General features: G+C 37.3%; 1 protein-coding gene across 2 annotated transcripts; it reads right to left on the reverse strand.

Annotated features, from left to right (window-relative positions):
- Positions 1-3,747: 3,747 nt before the first annotated feature.
- Positions 3,748-24,246, reverse strand: LOC134678171 (uncharacterized). 2 transcript variants are annotated; one of them, XR_010100160.1, is made up of 20 exons: positions 23,923-24,246; positions 23,649-23,830; positions 22,604-22,682; positions 22,282-22,512; positions 21,576-21,715; positions 21,202-21,322; positions 20,159-20,264; positions 19,454-19,570; positions 19,196-19,299; positions 18,683-18,799; positions 18,293-18,418; positions 15,357-15,458; positions 14,645-14,806; positions 10,430-10,525; positions 9,809-9,915; positions 9,471-9,618; positions 5,861-5,962; positions 5,403-5,534; positions 4,763-4,996; positions 3,748-3,956 (listed from the first exon to the last, which is right to left on the reverse strand). XR_010100160.1 is itself a non-coding variant. In XM_063536626.1 (19 exons), the coding sequence occupies exons 1-19, from the start codon at positions 24,082-24,084 to the stop codon at positions 4,841-4,843; spliced, it is 2,490 nt and encodes an 829-aa protein (XP_063392696.1). In that variant the 5' UTR covers positions 24,085-24,246; the 3' UTR covers positions 4,680-4,840. The 2 variants fall into 2 exon arrangements, 1 of the variants encoding a protein (XP_063392696.1); XM_063536626.1 differs by lacking the exon at positions 3,748-3,956 and having other exon boundaries at positions 4,680-4,996.
- Between the last annotated feature and the right edge of the window lie 696 nt (positions 24,247-24,942).

Raw genomic sequence — 24,942 nt, forward strand, 5'->3', positions numbered from 1 at the left:
ACGGCGGCGCCGGCCATCTACTTCAGCGGAATGACGTCATCAAAATGACTCCCGCTTCGTTGCGAATATTGCATACTGCACCCAAACTATGCATAGCACATACACGTGTGGGGTATTAAATGAAAGCCAATTAAATAAACTATATTTTATATATACAAAGTGTATCAAAATATGCAACAGTTTCAGAGAAATTTACAAAATAATAAAAATTACGTAAAAAAATATTCGATTATTTGGGTTTTACAACCAAACCAAAAGTCGGACGATAAAGCAATGTAATACAACATTAAAGATGACGTCTCAAGCCATACACTGATATCAATAAAATCAAAATTGGACCAAATGTGTGGAAATTATGCATCAAAATGTAGATATTTGCCCATACAAATGCATAAAAGTTAAAAAAATCCAAATTGGTCATTTTCAGGATAATCCGCATAAGCTTCTATTATGTTATTAGCAATATGACCTGGATTCTAAAACTGCCGGGAGACCATCTTTATTGTCCCCCAGTCACGAATTATGACGTCATACAAATAATCACTGCCGAATTTCGTAAAATGTAAATTATAGCTATACTATGAGTCACACATACATGTGTGTTACATGTAATGAAAGGTTATTAAATTTAGTATGATTCACCTAAACATTATTTGTAAAAAAAATGTACGGTTTAAGAGCTAGAAACAAAGAAATACCACTTTTTATGGAAAAAGTAGATGTATATCAATTTTATAGCTAAACTAAAATCGTCAATAAAACGTTGCATATAACATTTAAAAAACCAGTTATTCAACTATACATCACAGTTTAAATTTTACATTTTTGATAAAAACTGTGGAAGTTGTGGAAAAAAAACGCCAACAATTCTACCTTAATGCGCTCATATTATGCAAAGAATAGTTCTATTGATCGAGTATTAAATGAATTAACATTACATAAAATACATGAAAACGACATTTTCGAATGGAACCATAATTAAAAAAATAATAATTTACTTGATAAGTAAGCAAAATACTGTTTCTTTAAGTGCATAATCTCCTCCTTTCAAAGTCGGTTTAAATGTGGTTTTTGTGACCTGGGCTACAAAGACAAATAAATTGACACCTAATTTATCAAAATCAGTTCAGTAGTTTCATGCAAACGGTACCTACACATGCACGCATAGCAGGCCTAGCGGGCGTCGCCTCGATGATTTAGCAAGATGCCTTATGGAGGCTTCGAAGGACCAGAGGGGTGACCTGTATTTCGGAGGATCAGAGGGAAAATTCTGCCAGCCTTCTCAGCTCAGCCTTGAAACCCTTGCACCACTCAAGATTCCACTTTTATAAGAATACCCAACTGGCGCGAAGTGGCGCAGAATAGGGCAGAGTGACGCTCTTTTTTGTGTCAGAGGCCAAGATCCTCTTTGCTTTGGGTCACTGAGCCAGTGATGTATGTATGTATAAGGCTAGTCGAGGCTTAAATATATAATTATGTGTCGCATTAAGTGAACTGATATGGCATTTACCTCGATAAGGCATTTTGTATTAGGCATGTACCTACTTACTGGCATGTAACTTTACATTTCTCTAATAATGTAGCGTAAGAGTCTATTTCATATTAATATTTACCGCGACTACAGCAGGAACTGCTGTCTACGTATGTAATTATGTATTTTTTACATGAAACAACTGATCTGATTATGATAAATGAGGTGTCAATTTATTTGTCTTTGTAGCCCAGGTCACAAAAACCACATTTAAACCGACTTTGAAAGGAGGAGATTATGCACTTAAAGAAACAGTATTTTGCTTACTTATCAAGTAAATTATTATTTTTTTAATTATGGTTCCATTCAAAAATGTCGTTTTCATGTATTTTATGTAATGTTCATTCATTTAATACTCGATGATTAGAACTATTCTTTGCATAATATGAGCGCATTAAGGTAGAATTGTTGGCGCGCTTTAGTTTTTTTTCCACAACTTCCACAGTTTTTATCGAAAATGTTAAATTTAAACTGTGATGTATAGTTGAATAACTGGTTTTTTAAATGTTATATGCAACGTTTTATTGACGATTTTAGTTTAGCTATAAAATTGATATACATCTACTTTTTCCATAAAAAGTGGTATTTCTTTGTTTCTAGCTCTTAAACCGTACATTTTTTTTACAAATAATGTTTAGGTGAATCATACTAAATTTAATAACCTTTCATTACATGTAACACACGTGTATGTGTGACTCATAGTATAGCTATAATTTACATTTTACGAAATTCGGCAGTGATTATTTGTATGACGTCATAATTCGTGACTGGGGTACAATAAAGATGGTCTCCCGGCAGTTTTAGAATCCAGGTCATATTGCTAATAACATAATAGAAGCTTATGCGGATTATCCTGAAAATGACCAATTTGGATTTTTTTAACTTTTATGCATTTGTATGGGCAAATATCTACATTTTGATGCATAATTTCCACATATTTGGTCCAATTTTGATTTTCTTGATATCAGTGTATGGCTTGAGACGTCATCTTTAATGTTGTAGTACATTGCTTTATCGTCCGACTTTTGGTTTGGTTGTAAAACCCAAATAATCGAATATTTTTTTACGTAATTTTTATTATTTTGTAAATTTCTCTGAAACTGTTGCATATTTTGATACACTTTGTATATATAAAATATAGATTATTTAATTGGCTTTCATTTAATACCCCACACGTGTATGTGCTATGCATAGTTTGGGTGCAGTATGTAATATTCGCAACGAAGCGGGAGTCATTTTGATGACGTCATTCCGCTGAAGTAGATGGCCGGCGCCGCCGTCTCCCGGCAGTTTTGGAGACCCAATGCCATGCCCAACAACATACTAAAAGTTGGTAGCGGTTTCCGGCTCTGAACTATATTCCCATAAGGCATATGACTATCTAGCGATCCAGCCGTTTTTGAATTATTGCAGTCTTCTTTTCTTAGTAAAAATGTCGTATAAAGTGCTGTTCCCTTAGTTTGTAAATTACATGATACTTACTAATATAATTCTAACTACGGAACCCTTCACTGAGCATGGCCCGACATGACTGACCTACTCTTATCCGATTTTTTTAAATCAAATACATTGTCGATATGTACCTAAAAAATAGACAGTAAACAAGGTGTAATGGAAAATGAAATAAAACCGGACAAAGGAGAGTCGGACACGTCCATCGAGGGTTCCGTACTTTTTGTATTTGTTGTTATAGCGACAACAGAAATATAGATGGTCAAGCAAATCTTGTCAGTAGAATAAGGCGCGAAATTCAAATTTTCTATGAGACGATATCCCTTCGTACCTACAAATTTAAAATTTGCCGCCTTTTCCTACTGACAAGATCTGCTTGACCAAGTATAAGTCATCTGTGAAAATTTCTATCACGGTTCATGATGAGATACAACCTGGTGACAGACATGCCCGTCAGCTAGCGACGCATTGAAATTGGTACATCATTTTATAGGAGATAAATAGGACATTCCCATAATTTCACTACACCTTATAATAAATCCAAGTCCCCTGCCGCGTCTGTCTGTGTCTATGGATGTTCGCGTTAAACTCAAAAACGACTGAACAGAATATCATGCGGTTTTCACTTACCGATAAGAGTGGATTCTTGGGGAAGGTGGTGTATAATTTGTTAGTTTTGTGATACCCATACGAAGCCGGGCGAGTAGCTAGTTTACCTATACAATTAAGCCTATTAAGAACAAAGTGAAAAAAAAAAACTGGTGCCAGTTCGAGTCATTATATAATTTATTGACTAGAATTAATAAAATGTATATACCAGGGTAAAAAAAGAATCTTATAACTTATTCTATTACATACCATGAACATTATTGATCAATTTACATCATTGTTAATGTCACAAATAAAATTATATTTCTAAAAACTATCACAAAGTAGAGACTGGTCAAAATTTCAGTTCTAGTCTTCATTAGTCCTGAAAATCAGTAAGAAAAGGATAATTGACAAACTCAATTAATTCATTAGCTCTGAATGCATTTCAGTAATATAACTTTACCCTAATCATTTAACTTTCTCAGAGACAATTAATTCTCTATTAGAAAATACTTTTTTGTTGAAAGGGTGGTTACACATAATCCAATTTCTTTGTCCAATGTGTATTGCGTCTCACATTTTGCTTTGAGAGCACTGACATCTAGGAAAAAGAAATTGAATAGGAGGAATACCAATAATAATAAGGCACTAAGAAGATAATTAAACAAGATTTGGAGAATAATTATATAATAGGGGATCGGATTATTTAATCATAAAAAAATATAAAGGAGACTGAAGATAGACATAAAAGGTAACTAATATGACTAATCAATCCAATCCGTTCTGAAAGATAAAGATCTATGACCAAAGTGAAATGTCATCTCACTCATACTTCGATTGGAGGCGTCCAATTTGATGGTGACACTTCCCTTCGCCGTGTTTGCGAAAACATTCGTACTGCATCTCTTTCCAAAAAATACAGGAGATACAGAGTCGTGTGGAACTAATTCCACCATACCAAATGTCATTATAATAAGTTATTATAATTGTTAATAACATACATAGTAACAATAATGTATCTGAAGAAATTGGTATCGTCTTGGGTCGTCCCATTCGTTTTTCGTCAAGTTCTTAAATTATTCCTATTCTGCTTTCGTCACTTATTCTACATTGAAAGCCATCGACGATTGTGGCCCAAGACGATACCAAGAAATTTTGTAATATCATTACATGGTTTTGTTTGTTTACATTACTTTATAAATAATAGTAGACGCGCATCCAGTCGCGTTATGTTACCCTCGGAAGCGCGTTGCCGGCCTGCCTGTGTTATGTGCTGTTATTGGGCGAGGCGGCAGTGCTAGCGCTCTTGGACGTGAGCTTGGCTATCATCTCCTGCACGCGCTTCATCTCCTCGAGCTGCGTGTTCAACTGGTACAGCCGGTTCTCTCGCTCGAGTATCGTCTTTTCTTGATGCTTTATTGTCTGTAAAAAATATATCAATAAATCCAAGACTGAATGTGAAACATTCAATATGGTATTCATGAATATGAATCTAAAAACTGTGTATTAATTCAAAATGCGAGAAATGTGTAGTTTCTTATTACTTCTACCATAAAAACATTTTGAGACCTCGATGACACACGATGCTCGCATCCTGAGACTATCGCTTAATGACGATTCACTTTATTGAACACCTTTAACGGCCGGTTAACAATCGTTACAAAACTGACGGTCAATGTCAAGTCCCCATACATTTTGTCAGGAATGTAACGGTTAGACGTTACCGAAACACGACTTAAGTCGCGCTTAACTTGTACAAGTTAAATGAAAATGCCCAATAATAAAAAAAAAATATTCATTATAACATACATGTTTCTTAAGCACTCACCAATTCTTTAAGTTCTATTTCTTTTCTAAGAGATCGCTCAAGTGCATTGGCTTCTTCTATCTCTTTGACTTGAGCCTGAACTTGCTCTTCGAACCGTATCAGCACAGCTGCTAGTTCATTACACTTGCTCGTCTGTAACACAAATAGTGATAATTAAAGTAAGAATTAACCACAAGCAATACTACAGCTCATTTGTCATGACGCCTGAGGGTAGTAACAAGAACTTCTAGTAGCAAGTATTTTGAAGAATTACAGTCCGTCCCATGGAACAGTTTGTGTCAGTAGGTTGGTTTGTTGATTTTTAATTGGGTGTTGCATTAGCCAACGGCTTAAGTCTCTTCGGTTATGCGATTACGTAAAACTGAGCGACACGTTTATGTATATTCGATGTGTACACGTGAGTTTTATTTATGTTATTTTATTCCCATTGTATTGAAATATATGATTGGTTAACATACCTCCTGGTCCAGTAACTTCTGCACTGCTTTAGTTTCCTGTTCAGCGGTCTTCAATTTTTCTTGGTTTTCTTTTTCAATGGCTCTCATTTCATTTTCTAGAGTCTGCAATACAAAAAAGGAATGTAGGAGACTATAATGAGGCACTTACACTTAATTACACCTGTAATTGCTGCAAATTAATTTTTATACTAGCACCATAAGAGTAAATTTCGTCACATTATTTAGTTTTCGTTTGTTTTCTTTTTTTTTTCAAACTGCTTATCTTCTTGAAACACTTAAAATAACAATTGGGTAGGTAAAGTTTTTTGAAGATAGGCAAATTATATTTTTTCCCGATAGTATTCATTATAGCGATCACGGAAATGCAGCTCTTTTATTTTTATATCATTTTATTGATTAAATATAATTTTTTAAATGATCGATATGACGTTTGTGAGGTGAAATGGCAGACTCGAGTAATTAATTCCTTGGCGCGTAGTAAATGGGACGAGATAGAAAAAAAATCGATGTCAACTGTCAGTGTCACTTAGCTCTCATTCCCGAAAAATAACGGACAAGCCTCATGTTACCTTGCGAATTGCTATTAATGTTATCATTGAGATTTTCGGCGACCTCAGCACGACCCACGGACTTCTGATTCCCCACGACATCTGCGCGTATTTGGACAAAGATTGAATTTACTTTCGATAACTTGGCACTGCATAAATTATTGGACAACGTTTTCTTCCCCACCCCTACACGACGGCCCCTACGCTGACCCTTGGACAGAGTTTTGCAAGAAAAATAAGCGAGTTCATACGAGATTGCGAGCAGATTCTACAAATTTGAAATTATTATCATAACAGTGATAAGCACAATGCCGTTGAATTAGAGGAGCAATGGCCGTACAGGAGTACGTATCCGTGAAATACATAGGTACAGAAAACTTTCTTCACTTGTGTTTTGATTTTTATTATTAAATTGCCATGAGCTGTTAAGTTCGTAAACAAGAAATCGGTCTAATTTTTTCTAACAATTTCAACCATCTGTTAGTTTTGTGTGGTTATCCTCATTTTATGAATGTTGTTCTTATTTTCAGGTGGATGTAAACATTCATTGGCGGTATTATACTGATGGCTAATTAGAACCATTGAGCCATGACATACTTCCTTGCAGTGTTATTCGGCTAAGCCTCGAGCATCCTGTGAATCTGAAGGATATAATTATTTCCATAAAAAAGAGCAATCGAATTAGGACCAAGATATCCCGAGAATCTAAAGACATTTTATAAAAAATGCAATAAAATGAAAATGGGAGACTCTCTTATTTTAACAATGTTACAAGATCATGACAATGTTATGGTCTATACTTATTAAAATTTTAAAACCAACATGTCTTTATCTTTGACTTGAAAATGTACAAATGATTTGGGTTAAGTTTTATGAAATGCAACTTATGCTAAAAATCTATTATTATTATATGTCAAATTATCGTGAACTCGATGTTGCTTAAGGCGTATCCAAATTAGTCAATTTTTCGCCAATCTGATTAAATTGCCCGATCGAATCGGGACGTACGGACGCAAACGCCAATTTGGCTCGCCGAATTCAACCGCCGATAATGACCAATAAAATGAGGTGCGGACACAAAAACACCAATTTGTGAGGCTAGTATTTTCGTTATGGGGCATTTTTTCAATTTAAATGGGTCTAATATCACCATAAATCTAAAATTGGAGATTGACGCCAATTTCATTTCTGATCAAATCGACCGATTTGATCAGTCCCGTCTGGATACCGCTTTAGCACCGCGAAAGGGCGCTGCGCGGTGCGCGCGGATTGACGCATGCGCGTACCGTATGCTTTGTATCTATGGTAATATAATTTAAAAAAATATGCAAATAAAAGGCGGCAAACGGCAAAGTTTATTCGTTGTGCAATACTCAATAAGTTACCGCTTGTTATTTTAATACTCGTAATAAACAAAATGAGTTCAAGTGACGAAAACGACCTGGAATAGACGGCATGCACCGCCTCATTTTAAAGCAGAAGCAAACTTAATAATGAATAACTAGCTTCCTGCTAAGTCCTGGGACAAATACAACAGGACTTACGACATGCTCATGCTGTGGAAGGACACAAGAAGGACAGCCAAAACGCAAGAAACACCTACTCTGAAAGTGGTTTTTAGCGTATTTCTGTGACCAACTGAAAACTAAAAAGCCATCTACATTTAATATAAACTAAGAATATGCGTTGTTTTTTTAATTGTATTCGCGTCACTTTACCCCTATTAAATACGCTTTACTAAATTGAATTTGTTTTATTTCCTCACATAATTTGAGAATAGTGCTTACTATGTATACCTCAATGGTAGCAAAAATGTAGTATTTTTGCGAGTTGATACACTTGCTACTTGTGTATAGTGGCAAATGTATTAAACCCGCAATCAACACTAATCAATATGTAAACAGGCCCCAACGTGAAGCACATTTACCCTACAGACATACTTATCCATATTGACAATATTTGAACCTCTCAACTCTCTTCAAGGGCACGCCACACAGCGTGATTCTATATACTGTTGTAATGTTAATGCTTAAGGATAATAATTTGTGGATTTTAAAATAAAACGAAACGAAATTTACTGGATTTATATTATAAGTTTTCTAAAGTACAGTCGCCATCAGATATATTGGTGCAGCTAGGGTGCTCATAAATATCTGAACACGCCTCTATTATCAGGGCGTGCGTGTTCAGATATTGTGAACACCTTGCCGAGCCCATATATAATAGCCAATAACGACCTAGTTATTAACACTATTACAATCTTAATCATTATGTATGTATAATACAACAATCACGTTTATATAGTCCTCACAAACGTATAAGTTACCATTTTGGCCAATATATCTTCAAAGCTTGGCACCGCATCGCTGTTAAAGACTTTGGTGTGCTCAAATACGCTGAATTTGGAAAGTAACGTCTGTACTTCCTACAAGACGGTACGACGCACTTTGAGTTCATCTCTGTAATATTCTATTTCCATTCGAACGTTTCCGGGATCGTCTCCATCTATTGTGTTGATACTGAGATCCAAAATGACTCGTGTAGCAGTCCAAGAGTCGTGGTGGAGGTGTTAATGAAAATGTTCTCCAAGAAGCAGTGCCAAGTAGTCGAAAGCAATCGTTATCATTATCAAAATATCCGTGTTGATCGTGCTAGGGACGTTAAAAATACTTATTCTAGAAATCACACCGACATCCAATTACAAGAAAACACAAATGTTTCGTCCGACCATTATTTTCCAATTATTTGCAAGTTATTTTCCAAGAATGACACTGACAGTTGACATCGATTTTTTTTCTATCTCGTCCCATTTACTACGCGCCAAGGAATTAATTACTCGAGTCTGCCATTTCACCTCACAAACGTCATATCGATCATTTAAAAAATTATATTTAATCAATAAAATGATATAAAAATAAAAGAGCTGCATTTCCGTGATCGCTATAATGAATACTATCGGGAAAAAATATAATTTGACTATCTTCAAAAAACTTTACCTACCCAATTATAGGCAACATCGATAAGCGGCCTCTGACGCAGTTTGGCTTAGTGGAATAACTTACGTTAAGTTTGGTTTTGAATTCGTTCTGCAGTATCTCTTTTTGCTTTTCTTTAAGTGCTTTTTCCGAGACGACCTTCGCTCGGTACCCGCGTACGGCACCCTCGGCATCCTCTAATTGCTTATGTAGATTGTCGATTGTCTTTTTTAATCTAGAAAAATACATATTTATAATTATGTATACCATGTTTATCTTATTATAAAATGTAACCCGACAAATTCTATAAGGGGGAATTGAGACCCCCTTCTTCTATTTCTCTTTCTTTGAATCTTTTATTCACTATATGCCGAAATATGCCAGGTTATTAGAATTTAACAAAGATACTAGGTGTGGTAGCTTACTTTTCGTTTTGCATCTGTGTAGTGTATAAAACATCCTGCTGAGACGAATTGGTTGCTTGAAGCATCGCTAGAGAATGTTGCAGAGACGCCATGTGTTCACTTGCTCCCTGAAATAATGAATATTTCTCATAAAATTTTCATTAACCGAGAGATGTTGCTCTCATAGCCAATTCTTAACATACAATACATACAATTCTCAGCACCGTATTACGGTGGCAGCTTCATACAATTACTAACGTGATTGATCCTATTATATAGTTACTCCTATTAGCTGTGGTAATGTTACACTAGCCGAAATGATGAACCTCCGTATTGTGAAGTAACATTGTGGCAGACATACAAATATGTGAAACTCTCTTTAGTGATAGATAGTAGATACCTATCTGTTAACTATATCACAGAATAAATAATAGTACTAAGTACAGAAGACTCACTCTCTAACAAAACGCGTCTGTTACGATCAGCATAGATATGGCCGCTAGGTGGCGACAGCGCCACGCGCGGCTTATGGCAAATCCCAAAATAGGGGCCGAACGGATGTACTTTTAGCTACCTGTAGCAAAGCGACGAAAACGCGGAGCGAGACACGACTGACTATATGATAAAGTTGACATAGTTTACCTGAAGCGCAACAGTTTGTGAATGCAGTCTTTGTTCCAAACATGTCATTTTGTATCCATATAGCTCCATTACACTCGATGTCGCAATGTCGGATATCTGTTAAGAAATAACATTTACGTTAAATTCAAATAATGCATCTACAAATTTATTGAATTTACTCAGGACTTGGTTAGCAAAGTAGGCGCGTTAGTATGATGTAAGGGAGGTGTGGCATTCAGGGTCTTATCATACTTTATTTTATTTTGAAGTTACTTGACTTTGTTGGCAATTACCATCTAATGATCACGGAAATTATTAACCTATTGCCATGTAAAACTAAAAACCCGTGCTCATTGTTTGGTAGCTTACGTAACGTGCAATACATAAACAAACTTCTCCTATATAGTTCGTTTTTTTAGCATTAGAAAGAACTTCAAAGAAGGTAAGCGATCTTGACATGTCTTTTAATTGATAAACGCTTTTTAAAAATCAATAACTATTACTTATGAAAGCATGTGACGGTACGATATTACCGTTCCGTACAAATCTATATATATACAGTATTAATATGGTTTTATTTATATTCTTCTATATAATGAATTATGCATTGCATGAATTCATGATGTATTGATTTATTACAGAAATCACTCACTATTCATCAAATCATCAAATTAATACTATTTTGAAATTAAATAACACAAAACATGTCGATACTCGGTCGCGCAGTCAAATTGCACCATATTAACAGTCAGCCAATCACAAGCCAGGAAGCTTAGCGCATGATTTGTGGTCATATAAGGTAATAAAAGTGCGAGCGCAGGACGCATGGCCATATAAGGTAATAAAGTGCGTTAGGGAGTTAAAGCACTTTCACTAAATTAGGGTGAGTAAATTACGGCAGCTCTAAAAGCTAACAACCGTGGGGAATATTATTGATAACTATAGACACACATGACGATAAAGGCAAAATACTTTGAACAAAATATAATATAATCAAGAGATAGTTAAAAAATCAATAGAAGTCAACATATTTTGATACAAAAGTTGCACCATAGTTTGCTACTCAGGTTGTAGCAGTGTAGAACGCGGCGTGAGTTTGTTCTGCGCAGGCGCGAGCGACATAGGTTGACAAAAAGCAGTTGCGCGGGGGCCTCGCGGCATCCGTTGTCTGACTTTCGTAAGAGTACGTTCGAAGTTTGTCCGTGGACGGAGCAATTTACTAGAAGAAGTTATTAAAAGGAGTTTTAAATAGACGGCGTCAGATAATAGAAGACCTAGGACATCTAAACACGAGCTAAGTACAGTGCCTTTATCATTTGAGTGCGTAATTATTTGAAGCTTTTTCTCAGTGCCGGTTTTGTGTTAGCTAGTTGTTCGAATTACGTACGCGTGCATAACTACAAATAATAATCCTAGTTTCCAGCCTAAAGCATAATAACATAATAGAGCTTAATACCTACCTTTACTGTTCTCGGAAACCAGCGTCGCTACAGTTTGTTTTAATTTACTTACGAAGATTTCTCACTAACAAATAAATAGCTCTCGTTCGCGGCAAGGAGACAAGATGGCGGCATTGTGAGATGATCGCGCGAGTGTGTACGTGGCGATAGATATTTTATTTAGCTTTATTTATCAAATAATACGTGCGTTAGAGTTTTATTAATTGTTTTATTAATTATAAAGTACAAACACGATATTTTCCTGGTGTATTTCAATAACAGAAAGTAATTTGGAAGGATATTTAGTGAATGTGTCGTGCCATCGAGTTTTACCGTAATTTAGTAATGGAAATAAATTGGTTCGATCTTTATTGAAAGGGATGGTATTCTGTACCAACTGCTTGCGTATTTATGAGAATAGTGATTACTTGTTAAAATACCTATCAGTGATATATTTCTAAATGAAGATTATGATGTGAGAATAAATAAAGTATAAAGATACCTACATAGAAAAAGGGAACGTTCATGTTTCATGCCGCAATGCGACGCAAGTACCTACCTACATATTATGAATAGAAATTGAAGTAAATTAGTTTGATACTTACTGAACCTAAGTATATTGAAAGATTAGTGGCATTTGAAGAGTGATATTTGTGTTAAGTGACTGATATTGAAAGTAGATGGATTAAAGTTACGATGTTTTTCTTAAATATGAATATTTACGATTTTGAGTTTCTTGCTCTGTTCAATACGTTATCTGATTGATGTTTTGGTGGAAGTAAATACATACTTAATATGGGAGAGGCTAAGTTACGCGCTATTATTTTAGTGAAGATAAAATGATTTTGTCAAATTAGTAGTGCGATATTGGTAATTATGGCTCAAAGGTGGAAATAATTACAACTTATATTATTTATCTGTTCTCGATTTAATAGAGATTGATATACTACCTATTGAATGTATTTACATGAAAAGAAATATTACTATCGACATTCCTAAAGACTTATTGACATTTTGAAGTATCTGATTTCTATTGATGGCATAAAGTAGATACGATCTATATTATTACATTATTGCTATTGACAAATTGTTCAGGTGAACATTTTGATGGTTGATTTGCACTAACTGATCGTAACGTAAAGTTAGGAGTCGTACTGTATACTTGGAACGCAGTCGATTCACGCAACTTGAACCTAATGAATTGTATTCCTGACTAAGGTCAAGATTATAAATTAGGCCAAGGCCTATCACATTTACTATATTATATTTAAAGGTTAAATTATCTACAGACCTGCCATTAAATATAGCTTACAGCTTATGGGATGGGACTATGGGTTCAGTATTCTTAGCTTAGTGTGAAAATAAGTAGGTAGAGTGGCTGATGGAATACTTTACGTTTCTTTTCCTCAGATACCACTTAGGGTTTGCGAAACGTATCTAGCCTTTAGCTGAGTCTTAAACTCCTAGGAATAGGGAGGTAGGGAAAGGAAGCCCAATCGACGGGATCACCCACAGTGATTGGTTAAGGATGACTCCAAACCCCATCAAGCATTGAGGTGGCATTCTAGAATAGCATTCAGATGTTGTTAGGTTGTAAATATAAAGTTTCCCTTAAGTAGGCTTATCCCAGGAAAAATGCTCCTCAATGTTATCCGGAGTCCAATAGGAGTAGGGGATTTTTACCAAAAAAATATTTTTATTTATTTATATATTCTATTATTCATATTTATATATTCTATTATTCATTCCTCTATATTTAGATGGACTGCGGGTACTTCAGTGAGATAGAACTTCTCATCGCTATCTACTAGTATCCAGAAAGCTCATTATCAATTGCAAGCAGTATTACAATATTTACAATACTTTAATTCTAAAATAAATTATCATTGTATTTGTTATCTTACCTTTATTAAAATATGTACTTTATTACATTGCATTTCTCATTTACCTACTTTTATTAGTAACCTTTCTTATTATGCTACTGTTTGATTCCTATGGGTTAATATCAAATTATTACTGTGCTCTTCATTTAACTAGGTTAGTTTCTGGGTTTATAGATTTGTAACTCTCCTCTTTGTAAAAGAACCAGGGGTTATTACGTACAGCTACGGGGTCCTACCATTTTCTAGACGATCACATCACTTTTATGGCCAAAAGTTTTAAATGCAAGACAGAGACAAATTATATTCTTAGGTAAAGTAGGTTTGCTTTGAGGGTTGCTTTAGATATATGGGATAGGAGGGCTTGAGTGTAGGGTATTTTAGGGAGCGTCATTCTTGACCATTACAAGCAGAAGAATATAAATGATCGTATTAGATTCATAATTGTTACATATTTGCCGTAACTTATTTTTAAAATGTGTTTTTCAATTAAGATACATCAAGATTGTTTACCTTATTTCTAATGCTAAAAAAACGAACTATAGTTAGATAGAGCGCTGGTGGCCTATAGCGCTAAGAGCGTACGACTTTCAATCCGGAGGTTGTGGGTTCAAACTTGGTTCAAACCCCAGCTCGCGCAATTTATATACGAAATATCATTTGATATTTACCTGTCGCTTTTCGGTGAAGGAAAACATCGTGAGGAAACTGAACTAATCCCAATAAGGTCTAGTTTACCCTCAGGGCTTGAAGGTCAGATGGCAGTTGCTTTCGTAAAAACTAGTGCCTATGCCAATGTCAGGATTTGTTGCTAAGGGGGCTCTAGGCTCCCATGAGCCGTGGCAAAGGCCGCGATAACGCGAGGAAGATGATGACTTAGATATATGTGTATTTCAAGTGAGTCACATAGTCCATACCTTGTTGTTCTTAAGAGCTTCAGTGAGCTGGCGCACCAGCGCGTCGACGGCGTGCTCCTGGCCCGGCGTGAGGCGCGGCGCCGACTGCCACGCCTCGTCCACCTCCGCGGCGCGCGGCGACGCGCTACCCTCCGACAACTGCTTCGGACACTCCTCGAAAACCTAAAACATGACCACCTGGCCTATTATCGATGGCTTTATCCACGTGACAAAATATCTGTTACTTTTTAACAGAGCGCGATTGAAAGTGACGAATACAGTTTTATCACGCTGTCACGTAGCCAAAAACGACAATCGAGATCCGTAAAGTAAGTTCAATTAGTACAACAAAAAAGGCAACACGTAAACACTTTGAAAAAAACCCCGTAAAAAATAAATCACTGTAGTATCAAAGAGTTTGAAACGTAACTAAATATAAAATGCAATAATAATTTTCGTTTTATTTGCATATAATGGCTCACGCTGTCCTTGAAAAGGTCAAAATGACCCAAAGTTTAGATTATCTAACTGTACAACCAAAAATATTTAAAATTGCTTGAGTTTATGATATTGAAATCTTAACCTCTGGCATTTGCAACTTCATATTATTGGCCGTACAGTCGCAGCTAAAGTGAATAAAAAGTTGTGTGTGTTTGTAAAATATTTTTGGAATTATAACAACATAAATATAGAAGTCTCTCAAACAGCATAGCTATAATATTATGTAAATTACCTCATCCATTTGGTCACAAGGGAATAGGTGGTGCCTAATTAGCTTCAGTATTTCAAGCCGTCGCGTTCCGTTGCGTAGACCCGTCGATAGCATTTTGCGCACCTGTTATAAAATAAGAGATGACAATCAAATCATCGTTTTATAAAAGGTTGGACCCGGGTATGTCCTTAAACTACGTCCAAGGCCACCGGTGGACGGGCAGCAGCATCCCTCAAATTCGGTGTACTCGACTGCGATCGCAAACCCGCCTGCCAAGCGTGGCGATTATGGCATTCACCCCCCATCATGCAGAGCACAATGGAGGTCCAAGGGGGAGGCCTATGTTCAGCAGTGGATGTCTTATGGCTGAGATGATGATGATGATGACGATGATAAAAGGTTGAGGGTGGTATTCCATCTGTCCAATGTGTATTGAGTCTCATAATTTTGCTCAATGAGAGGGTGAGACGCAATGACATTGGACAAAAGAATTATATAGGTGGAAGGATGGTAATCCAGGGCTGATTTTGATGGCACGCGAACTCGTATGCGATTACATCCAATTCAGCCGACCAATCAAATACCCCAATGTAACGATTAATGAAACTCACATGCGAGTTCTCGTACCGAAATAAGATACTGCCAATATTTAGAAGCAATTTTCATATTTTTAACTGTTTTGCAAAAATTGTTACAAATTTTAAAGTGCATTTTAAAGTGATTTTTTTATATCGTGCAAAAGTCATACACACAGGATTCGAATCTATTAACCTTTTGGCCGCCGGACCTAGTCCGCAAAGACGCTCACTCACACGCCAGAGTAAATTTTAAATAAACAACTAATAAAAAGTTTAGGGATTGCAAATTGTGATATCGATATTTACAATTTATGGTAAAAATCTTCTCAATTTGGCTTTGTTCTTAACCAACTTTAATTTATTTCTAGAATGCCAAAAATTAACATATTTTTTACACACGACAATGTTAAAAATAAAGGTCTTTATCATTAAAAACAACCACTAAACAATATCGATTCATGACGTAATATCACCGCACTAGGCTCTACGAGAAGTCTTGTATACATGACAACGGCGCGCATGGACTGCCCGCAGTGCAGACCGACAAGGACCGTTTCCGCGCGGATTAAGTAATAATAGTCTCTAGGTCAACGGCGTAAGCGCTTGTCGGTACGTAAACTTTATAAGCGTTAGGTTAGAGCCGCGCATCGTGTGTCGATGATATGAATGTACCGGAACTGCATTGGGGAAAATGACACGTGGGTTGAATTGTCAATGAGTGAAGAACAATAATATTGCAAAAGGGTGGGGATCAGAAATGTTCGGGAATGCATGTTTCACATTCGACATGTTCCTTAGAAGAGCTTGTCAGTTCCCGTATTACACCCTCCCTACCATAATAATTTTTCGTCAATTTCAAATACATAGGTAACATTCTCATAGTTAGGCGACACTGACAAGTCCGAGCGTCCGCCTGTAGGTACCATTCTTGTGCGAAGCGGTCACTGCAGGGTATCACTCCCCACTATACTGCAAAACGTAATTCAAGACCAAAAAAAGTACGACAATGTTGCCATTGCAATAATTTGTTTGTAAAATAGTAAATTCCTTTTGATAAATAATCACGCTCAGATAATTTATTCCTTAGTAATTTTACTCCTACTATTTAATAAAGTACTTTTATTTATTTATTTGTACATAAATACAAGACGCGCTAGTAAAAAGTGGCAACATTTTTTACTTTTTTGGTCTTGAATTACGTTTTGCAGTATACACTATCATCTCAAAATGAATCATTTGTTCTGCAAATAGACCACAAGGACAGATTTACTTGTCTGACTCTACTATGGACAGCTGAACAAGTTCCCTGAACTCCAGCTATAGTTATGCCTGTCTCTCTCTCGTTTAACGTATTCTAGTTACTAGTTATCACCAATTGGCATTTAACATCAGGTGTTCAAATGCTTAAATAAAACCAGATTGGCCACTTGATATTTAATTTGAATATTCTCTACAGATGCACCGGATATTCGGTTACTATCCGGTATCCGGCCAGTATTTTAATATCCGGCCGGATACCGGATAGTGCCCTTTTATCCGGCCGGATACCGGATAGTACCATTGCTTGATTTCGGAGTAAACAAATTGGATTTAAGAAACAGTCACGGTCATAATCGTACTTGTTTATTATTTTAAAACAATTTAGAGATTCCACTGACTTCGAACTCATTTCGATCCTAGAAATGTGTCCTCGTGATCGTTCACTTAGAAACAGGTCAAAACTGCAGAATGCGCACCTGAAAAACCGAAATGTAGGTGCAGCTCCGCTGGCCGAATATCCGGCGGCCGGATACCAGATATTCGGCCGATGGTCAGGCCGAATATCCGGTATCTGGCCAAACAACTATCCGTTGCACCTCTAATATTCTCATATCGAGTTAACATTCCCATCCCTAGCTGTCTTGTATACAAGACAACGGCGACGAGGAACATGAAAAACGTTGAAAACTGGAGCAATTTTTTTGATTGCCTTATTATAAAAGAACGGATTTATTTATCTGCTTTGAATGCAATTATTTTAAAAATCAAAGACCTAAAACATTAACACGAGTGTAAAAAATACTACAATTGATGTTTTTTCACATTTACCGAGCGGTTGAATTTGTGTCTTGTATACAAGACAGCGGCGCCAGTGTATCGTTCTATCGTTGTCTTGTATACATGCCAACGGCGGTCAAAGGGTTAAGTCCCACGAGAAAGGTATTAGGATTGTCGATAAAATGTATGCAAGCCGTATTGTGATCCAAAAAGGGTTACGCCTTTTTATAAACTCCGTTTTCTGAACCTACTGCACCTTAACGAAGTATCTCAGAGCGACTAAAGTCGGCTCGCCTGCGCTTGTAGCGAAGAACTAGCATATAACTGTGGTACGTCGTTTACCTGGTTGTTCAGTAGGAACCTCTTGAGCGCGGCTCCCCACGCCGGCAGCAGCGGCGCCAGCGTCAACGCCGTCTTGCAGCCGAGCACGGCCGCCTGCTGGCCCTGCTCCTGACCCACCGAGCCGTTCTACAATTCGTAACGTTTAAGATTACAAAACTAGCGGTCGAATAGGTAAATAATAAAAGGAAGGACTATGATGAAAAGAGACTCACGAACTTTTTACATATCATTTTTACTAGTTAGTAAAAAAACTAAGCGTCAACTTTAGGGGCGATACATGATTAATTTACTCGACAAAGAGTTAATTTTCCTTGGTTGTACTGTTATTATTACCTACTTTACCTAGTATAGGACTTTTTAACTTATAGTATAGGACTTTATTGCACTCACTTGTGTAGAATACTGCAGAACGCTGTATAGAATCTCTTCATACGCCTCTGGCGACACTGCCCTTAGCACTCGCTCTTGCGTAGAACCCGTCTCGCACAGGGCACCTACCACTTGCAACTAAAATGAAGAAATATCTATGAAGCAATAAAAACACTGATCCAAGGATTAACAAGGGTGATTGAATTCGCACAACTCGTCACGTTGTGCGTCAACTTGAGCTGAAATCGACAAGTTTGTGCCAATTCGCTCGGATTTTTTTCATAGCCATGAGATATAAAACTGTGATGCCCATTGGAACCCTTGAGGATAGCGAGGAAATTGCAGAGCGAAGCAACTTTGTCTGTGTAGACGTAGACGTGCCTTGGCCGAGGCAATACCTCGGGCGAAATACGTCAACACTCTTCACAAATCGAGCTGCTACGTGCGGTTCTTTGCATTTCATCACCACTCGCTCTCATTAGCGAATTATTAGCATGGTAACTTGCAAGGAAAGATAATAATAAAACAAATTACCCATTGCAATCCAGCTTTCCCTGGTTCTAGCGCTGGTGGCACTAGAAGCCCTGGCAGACCCTCGCTAATCATCAATATTAACTCTTCAGGTAGCTGACCTTCATCTGTAAGAAAACATTAGCTTATTTATAATTAAACCTCAATGTTAAAGACTGTTCCTAAAGGATATCAATATGGTTGTGTGGAACAGATCGGAAGCATCCAGTAAAAAGCCTATAGCCAGCAATTTGTGTGATTTGAACCATAATGTTACTGTACCTTTGTATTGACATATGATGGATGAGAATAATTCCAAGCTCTCTGGCAGACACAACCGGTGTGCGACCAAACACAGACAAAGCATTTGACAGTGGTTTTTGCGGAACGGATACATATCTGGAAATAATGACATAATTTAAAAACATTGAAGGTATTAAAAAGGCGTACTATACTAGCTAATGCTGCAGTTTAGGTTTAGGCTTAGTGTCATCTCAAGAATCTCGGCTATGAATAATGACTAACATGAGACAAGGATTCTAGTCTCAATCAGATCACTAAAAGTGTAGATCGACTTGTAATGCTTTCTTGAGTTAACGCATTCACTGCCAGCGACCCGCTAGGCGGAGTTCTCTTATCGGCTACGCTCGTTGAGTGAAGCCTCGCGATAGCACTGAATGTGTTAACAAGTGAGTCCAAACGCGCAAAGTAGCTTGGGTTGTGGAAATGTCCCTCGCTCAATCTTGTCAGAAGTAAGATTAAGTACGCACGGCTGCGATGGCACGCGTTTGTAGACCGTTTCGGCGCAGCATTTTCCTCACAAGCTACCTCGTTCTGTGTGGACCCGCTTATAAATGTGTATGTGTCAGTCTGTCAGTCAATAGAGAAGTGTGGTATGCAACTATGCACCTCCACGCACAAAACATTACCATTCTGAGTTGCTGTAAACAATTTCATCAATTGTATGTGCGGTGTACGGTACTTTACCTAAATTAACTAAGACCACGAGGAACTTTAAAGCATTTTGGACAACAGCAGTAACTTGCTCAGGCTCTAATGCTTGATTGGGTGCGTTGCAAAACTCCACCAAGTTCTGGAAGAAATATAACAGTTCTGTTAGTAAGGATTATGGGGGGCTGTGATGAATATGAAAAGTTGTGATTCTCATACATAGCAGAAGAACACTTCGCAACAAATTTGATCAAACTAGACTTAGTGCGAGTTGCACCAGCCACAGTTAACATACTGATCAACGTCACGCAGCTGAGATCTATGAAATTTCCCATACAATAAAATTTAGCGAACACTTTAGCAGTGACAAGTTTGGTGCAACCCTTAGTGTCAGTACCATGCCAACTTTACTTTTCGAAAGTTAACTCCGATCATTATCTCATTTAACAATATTTGCCTCCAAGATTACAACAAAAAACTGGCGAAAAGCATGTCGGGCCATGTAGTGTAGGGTTCCATGGTCACCTACGCACAATTTTTTTCTGTCGGAGCGATTATTTCTGGAAACATTCACTTTATCAAAAATGTTTTTTGAAGAACCAAATTTTACACCCAACAAGAGAAAAAAATCCCCACTTTACGTGTAGGTAAATAATTTTTTTTTACTTCTCTTTACTTTCTCTAATTTATTTTTTACTTCTTTTTCGGATTGATGATTTATATCTTCTTCTTCCTCGCGCTATCCCGGCATTTTGCCACGGCTCATGGGATCCTGGGGTCCGCTTGACAACTAATCCCATGATTTGACGTAGGCACTAGTTTTTACAAAAGCGACTGCCATCTGACCTTCCAGCCCAGAGGGGAAACTAGGCCTTATTGGGATTAGTCCGGTTTCTTCATTATGTTTATATATCCAACCCAAATTGCACCTTTCTAGTACTAACGATCACAAAGGAAAGCCTCGGACAGACATGGCGAAACTATAATGGTTCCTAGTTGACTATGCGACCCATAAAACGCCGTACAGCCGCCGTATATTGAAGCAACTACATATATTATGATATTTATGATCATATTACCTTCAAGGTGGTCTCGAGGCAGAAGTCGGGCGCGCTGGCGACGAGGTTCCTCAGGTTGATGTCTTGGCACAGCTCGTTCATGAGGGTGTACGCCTGCAGTAGTTGACTCGAGTCCTTATCTCTGAAATGACGCCTCCGTTTACTCGTTAATTCACACGAAGTATTGTACATATATGTATTGTGTATGTATACCATTCTTTCTTCTTCATATGCTTATGAAAAGCTAGGGATGATCCTTCGTATTGGGCAACCTTTCAAACGGGCAAATACTTATAAATTATTATTTTATTCCTTAGTAAGAAATTCTGCGAGCCGTATGTCCCTAATGAGGACTAACAGGATTGCCTCATCATCACCATCCTGTAGGTACTCACATGACCGCCTTGCTGAAGGTGAGCACGCAGCAGGACAGGTAGCTGTTGACGTCGGTCTGGCGCACGGCGCCCGCGCCGCGCGTCGCCGCCGACAGGCACAACAACAGCCGGCACACGTCGGCCCCTCCGCACCAGCCATCCTGGAAATAGGACGCGTTTATACGTGGTTTACACAAACGCACGCGATCTTAGATTATCTATTTTACATGATCAAGTTAATACAAAGAATAAAGCAAAGCTGAACTGGAGAAAAGTGGCCCACAACAGACTCCAATGGAAAGAGCTGGAGGAGGCCTGTGCCAAAGCGGCACAATGAGCTTAGAGACATACTCTAACTCAGAATAGAAGGGCTTAATAGATAGAAAGCAGATTATGGAGCCAAATTTAAATTGTTTCTTATTATATAGAAACCTTTGAGGATGAAATGACCAGGGGTCGGAAACCGGTATTTGCTCCATACAAAAATACCGGTATTATTACGTTCGTTTTCGTTCTATGGTTTATTATTTCATTTTTAATGGGACATTCTAATAATACGAAGTTGTTACCTAAATACATGATTCAGTCCTATCTAAAGAGCATAAAGTAATTCAAAATATCGGGCTATTTCGGGGTTTTAAAAAAATACCGGTTCCGAGCCCTGGAAATGACACAGATCAAATCTATCATCTAGTAACATAATTGAACAAAATAAAAATAGTTATACCTTTAAACCCATGAGATGTACAACAAATTTCTTAGTATCTATGGTCCTTATCAAAGCATATACAGCGGGTAAGTTTCCAGAGCAGATGTTGGCCAACACTGTGAGGGACCGGTGTTTGATCAATTGCTCCTGGGGGTCATTGCATGAGGTTGTGATCCAGTCTGTTAACTTCTTCATGAGCACAGGAAGGTATGACTCCTGCCAACTTATAATAATACCATAGGAAATGTCCTGAAAGCATATTTAATAATTTTATGCAGTATATTCGTAATGCTAATGAATCAGAAAATAATAATAATACAAAACATTCAGAGTAACATACCTGCATTACCGAAAGCAGCTTGATTTTCTTGTCATTTGAAATAGAATTTGATAACAACTGAGTCAATATTGGCATAAATCTGAAAATTATAAAGATAATAATTATACACCTATCATTGAAACCTGCTCAAGCTGATTTTAACACACACACCCACAGCACCACTCAGACATTTTATTAAGTAGCTACAGGAGCATTCCACGGGCTGTCCCGTACAAACGCATTTTATTTCCTGTGTTGCGACTTTTTTCTCAGCATTTAAAGTAGGCGATTATTTTTCGTGCATATTTTTGACCATTTGTCATAGAAAAGGAATCTCTTATACCTTTAAATCTTCAGAAACTTCGCGTTTGTACGGGACAACAGTAGACAATTTCATGGAATGCTCCTACAGCTGAATTTATGTCAATATTTAATAATAAAATTATCCTACAGTTTCTCTTCTCAGCACCTCAAGAATTGAATCTCCGAATTTTAAAATTGTAGTCAATTTACTACAAAAAAATTAACTAAATTGTGTATACTCGTAATATTTAGATATTATAACTAGTTATCATTTGTATTTTAGTGTGTAAATGTAATTATTGATTTATTTATTTCATTAATTTTGTAATATTGATGTGGGATTCTATCTGAAATAAAATTATTTTATTTATTTTAGGTCTAGGGATTGTTTGCCCAGATTTCCTGGATTGGTCTTAATTTGGAGCCCAGGGTGTAAGTAAGTGTTTATGTGTTGGCTAAACCACAGGTATTTAATATGGTGTCTGAAAAGATGTTTATAACTTTTTGCTTGTTAGCAATGTTAACAAGACAGTTCCTCCAAATAATTGGGACCATGCCGGGTCAAGTTTCATGTTGTTTTAAAATGAGAGTATATAACTTTACTGTATCAAAGCGGCATTTTGGCGGCGGGTTAGTGAGACTCTTACCATTATATAGAATTATCATTGATAAAAACCATTAGTACATACCTAATATATATTATAGTGACATGTGTGTGACATACATTTCACAATAATGACTTGTGTTAATGCAGAGGCCTTACTTGTAAGTGTGCGTAAGCGCATGCCGGGCGCTCGGCTCCATGCAAGCCCGGGCCAGGACCGCGACGCCGGCCCAGTGCGGCCCGCCCGGCTCCCTCATCACGCGCCACAGCGAGCTGAACAAAGCGCACACCTCCGACCTCCCGGGAGCGAATATTGATAAATCACACGTCGACGCTAACAGCTACAGTGGAATAAAACAACCACTTAAACAGATAATCGCAGTAAATTTTAATAATAACAAACAGCTTTGTGGTAATTGCATTTCAAACTTACGTTTAAATGTCTGTTCATTAAACTAACAGACGCCTCGCTATGTGTGGTTTCATACTGGCGTGCAGCATCCACGAATGCTTTTGAATTAGCATACTTTCCTCCGTCTGATATATTGCTACAACTATTACTGTTCTCCGCACCATCCACTTCCATGTTACTCATGGATACAATACGTAAAATGATAAAAACACACAATTTTAATGTACAAAATATTCAACCGCTAGACGAAACACAAAACAATAATAAATATAAATAAACTAATAACAGGCTGTAGAGTGCAGCAAAATTCAACTGTCCAGAATTTTGAATTTTGAATAGACAATAAACAAGCTCAAGGGCAAGCTTGATTGAAATTGTTGTCTGTGGTCTGAAATCTATCCAAGGACAATTTAAGCCCCCCGAAATGGATCGTACCGTACAGCTGAGCATAGACGGGCGTACTAACATGTAAAGAACCGTTTACCGAATTTAATTATTTTTATCGTAGGAGAATATAATCATGAGTTGTTTGTTACTCCACATTTTTCACAACCATCGTGATCTATTATTAAGTTGGTTGCGCTCAGTGGCGTAGCTAGGCGTGGGCGAAGTGGGCCGTTGCGCTATCTCTTTCCTCAATAACAAAGTACAAAACACGAAATGAAGCGATGAAAACTGGCACTCTTGCGCCGGATCGCATTTGATCGATAAATCAAGTGGGATCAGACCAAAGACATGATTTGATTAGACAATTTAATCAGATTGTACGAAAATTATCCCTTCTGATTACTTCTGATCAAATCGGTCGATTTTATCATCCCGTCTGGACTCCACTGTATTTTAAAAAAGTACACTGTTAGAACCAAGGCCCCTACCTTTATTGTTCTATTTGACGGCGCAGCAACTAGTATCATTTCTCTCTCCTCGCTCTTTTTAAATGCCATTTGTCAGAAAAGGACAACTATACTGTTAACAAGATGGACTTCAAATCCAAGTGGCCCCTTTTTAGGCGACCCGGGTTGTGCATGTGTGCGTAAAAAC

The sequence above is a fragment of the Cydia fagiglandana genome, chromosome Z (assembly GCF_963556715.1).
Source record: "Cydia fagiglandana chromosome Z, ilCydFagi1.1, whole genome shotgun sequence".
Taxonomy (NCBI): Eukaryota; Metazoa; Arthropoda; class Insecta; order Lepidoptera; family Tortricidae; genus Cydia; species Cydia fagiglandana.

What these genes read in the sequence shown, in the direction of transcription:
- LOC134678171 (XM_063536626.1), bottom strand. Translation starts at nt 24,084, where the DNA reads ATGAGTAACATGGAAGTGGATGGTGCGGAGAACAGTAATAGTTGTAGC. An exon ending in TAATGAACAGACATTTAAAC is followed by an intron (nt 23,831 to 23,922) that starts GTAAGTTTGAAA and finishes ATTCCACTGTAG; the next exon opens with CTGTTAGCGTCGACGTGTGA. An exon ending in ACACAGATGCAAAACGAAAA is followed by an intron (nt 9,619 to 9,808) that starts GTAAGCTACCAC and finishes GTATTTTTCTAG; the next exon opens with ATTAAAAAAGACAATCGACA.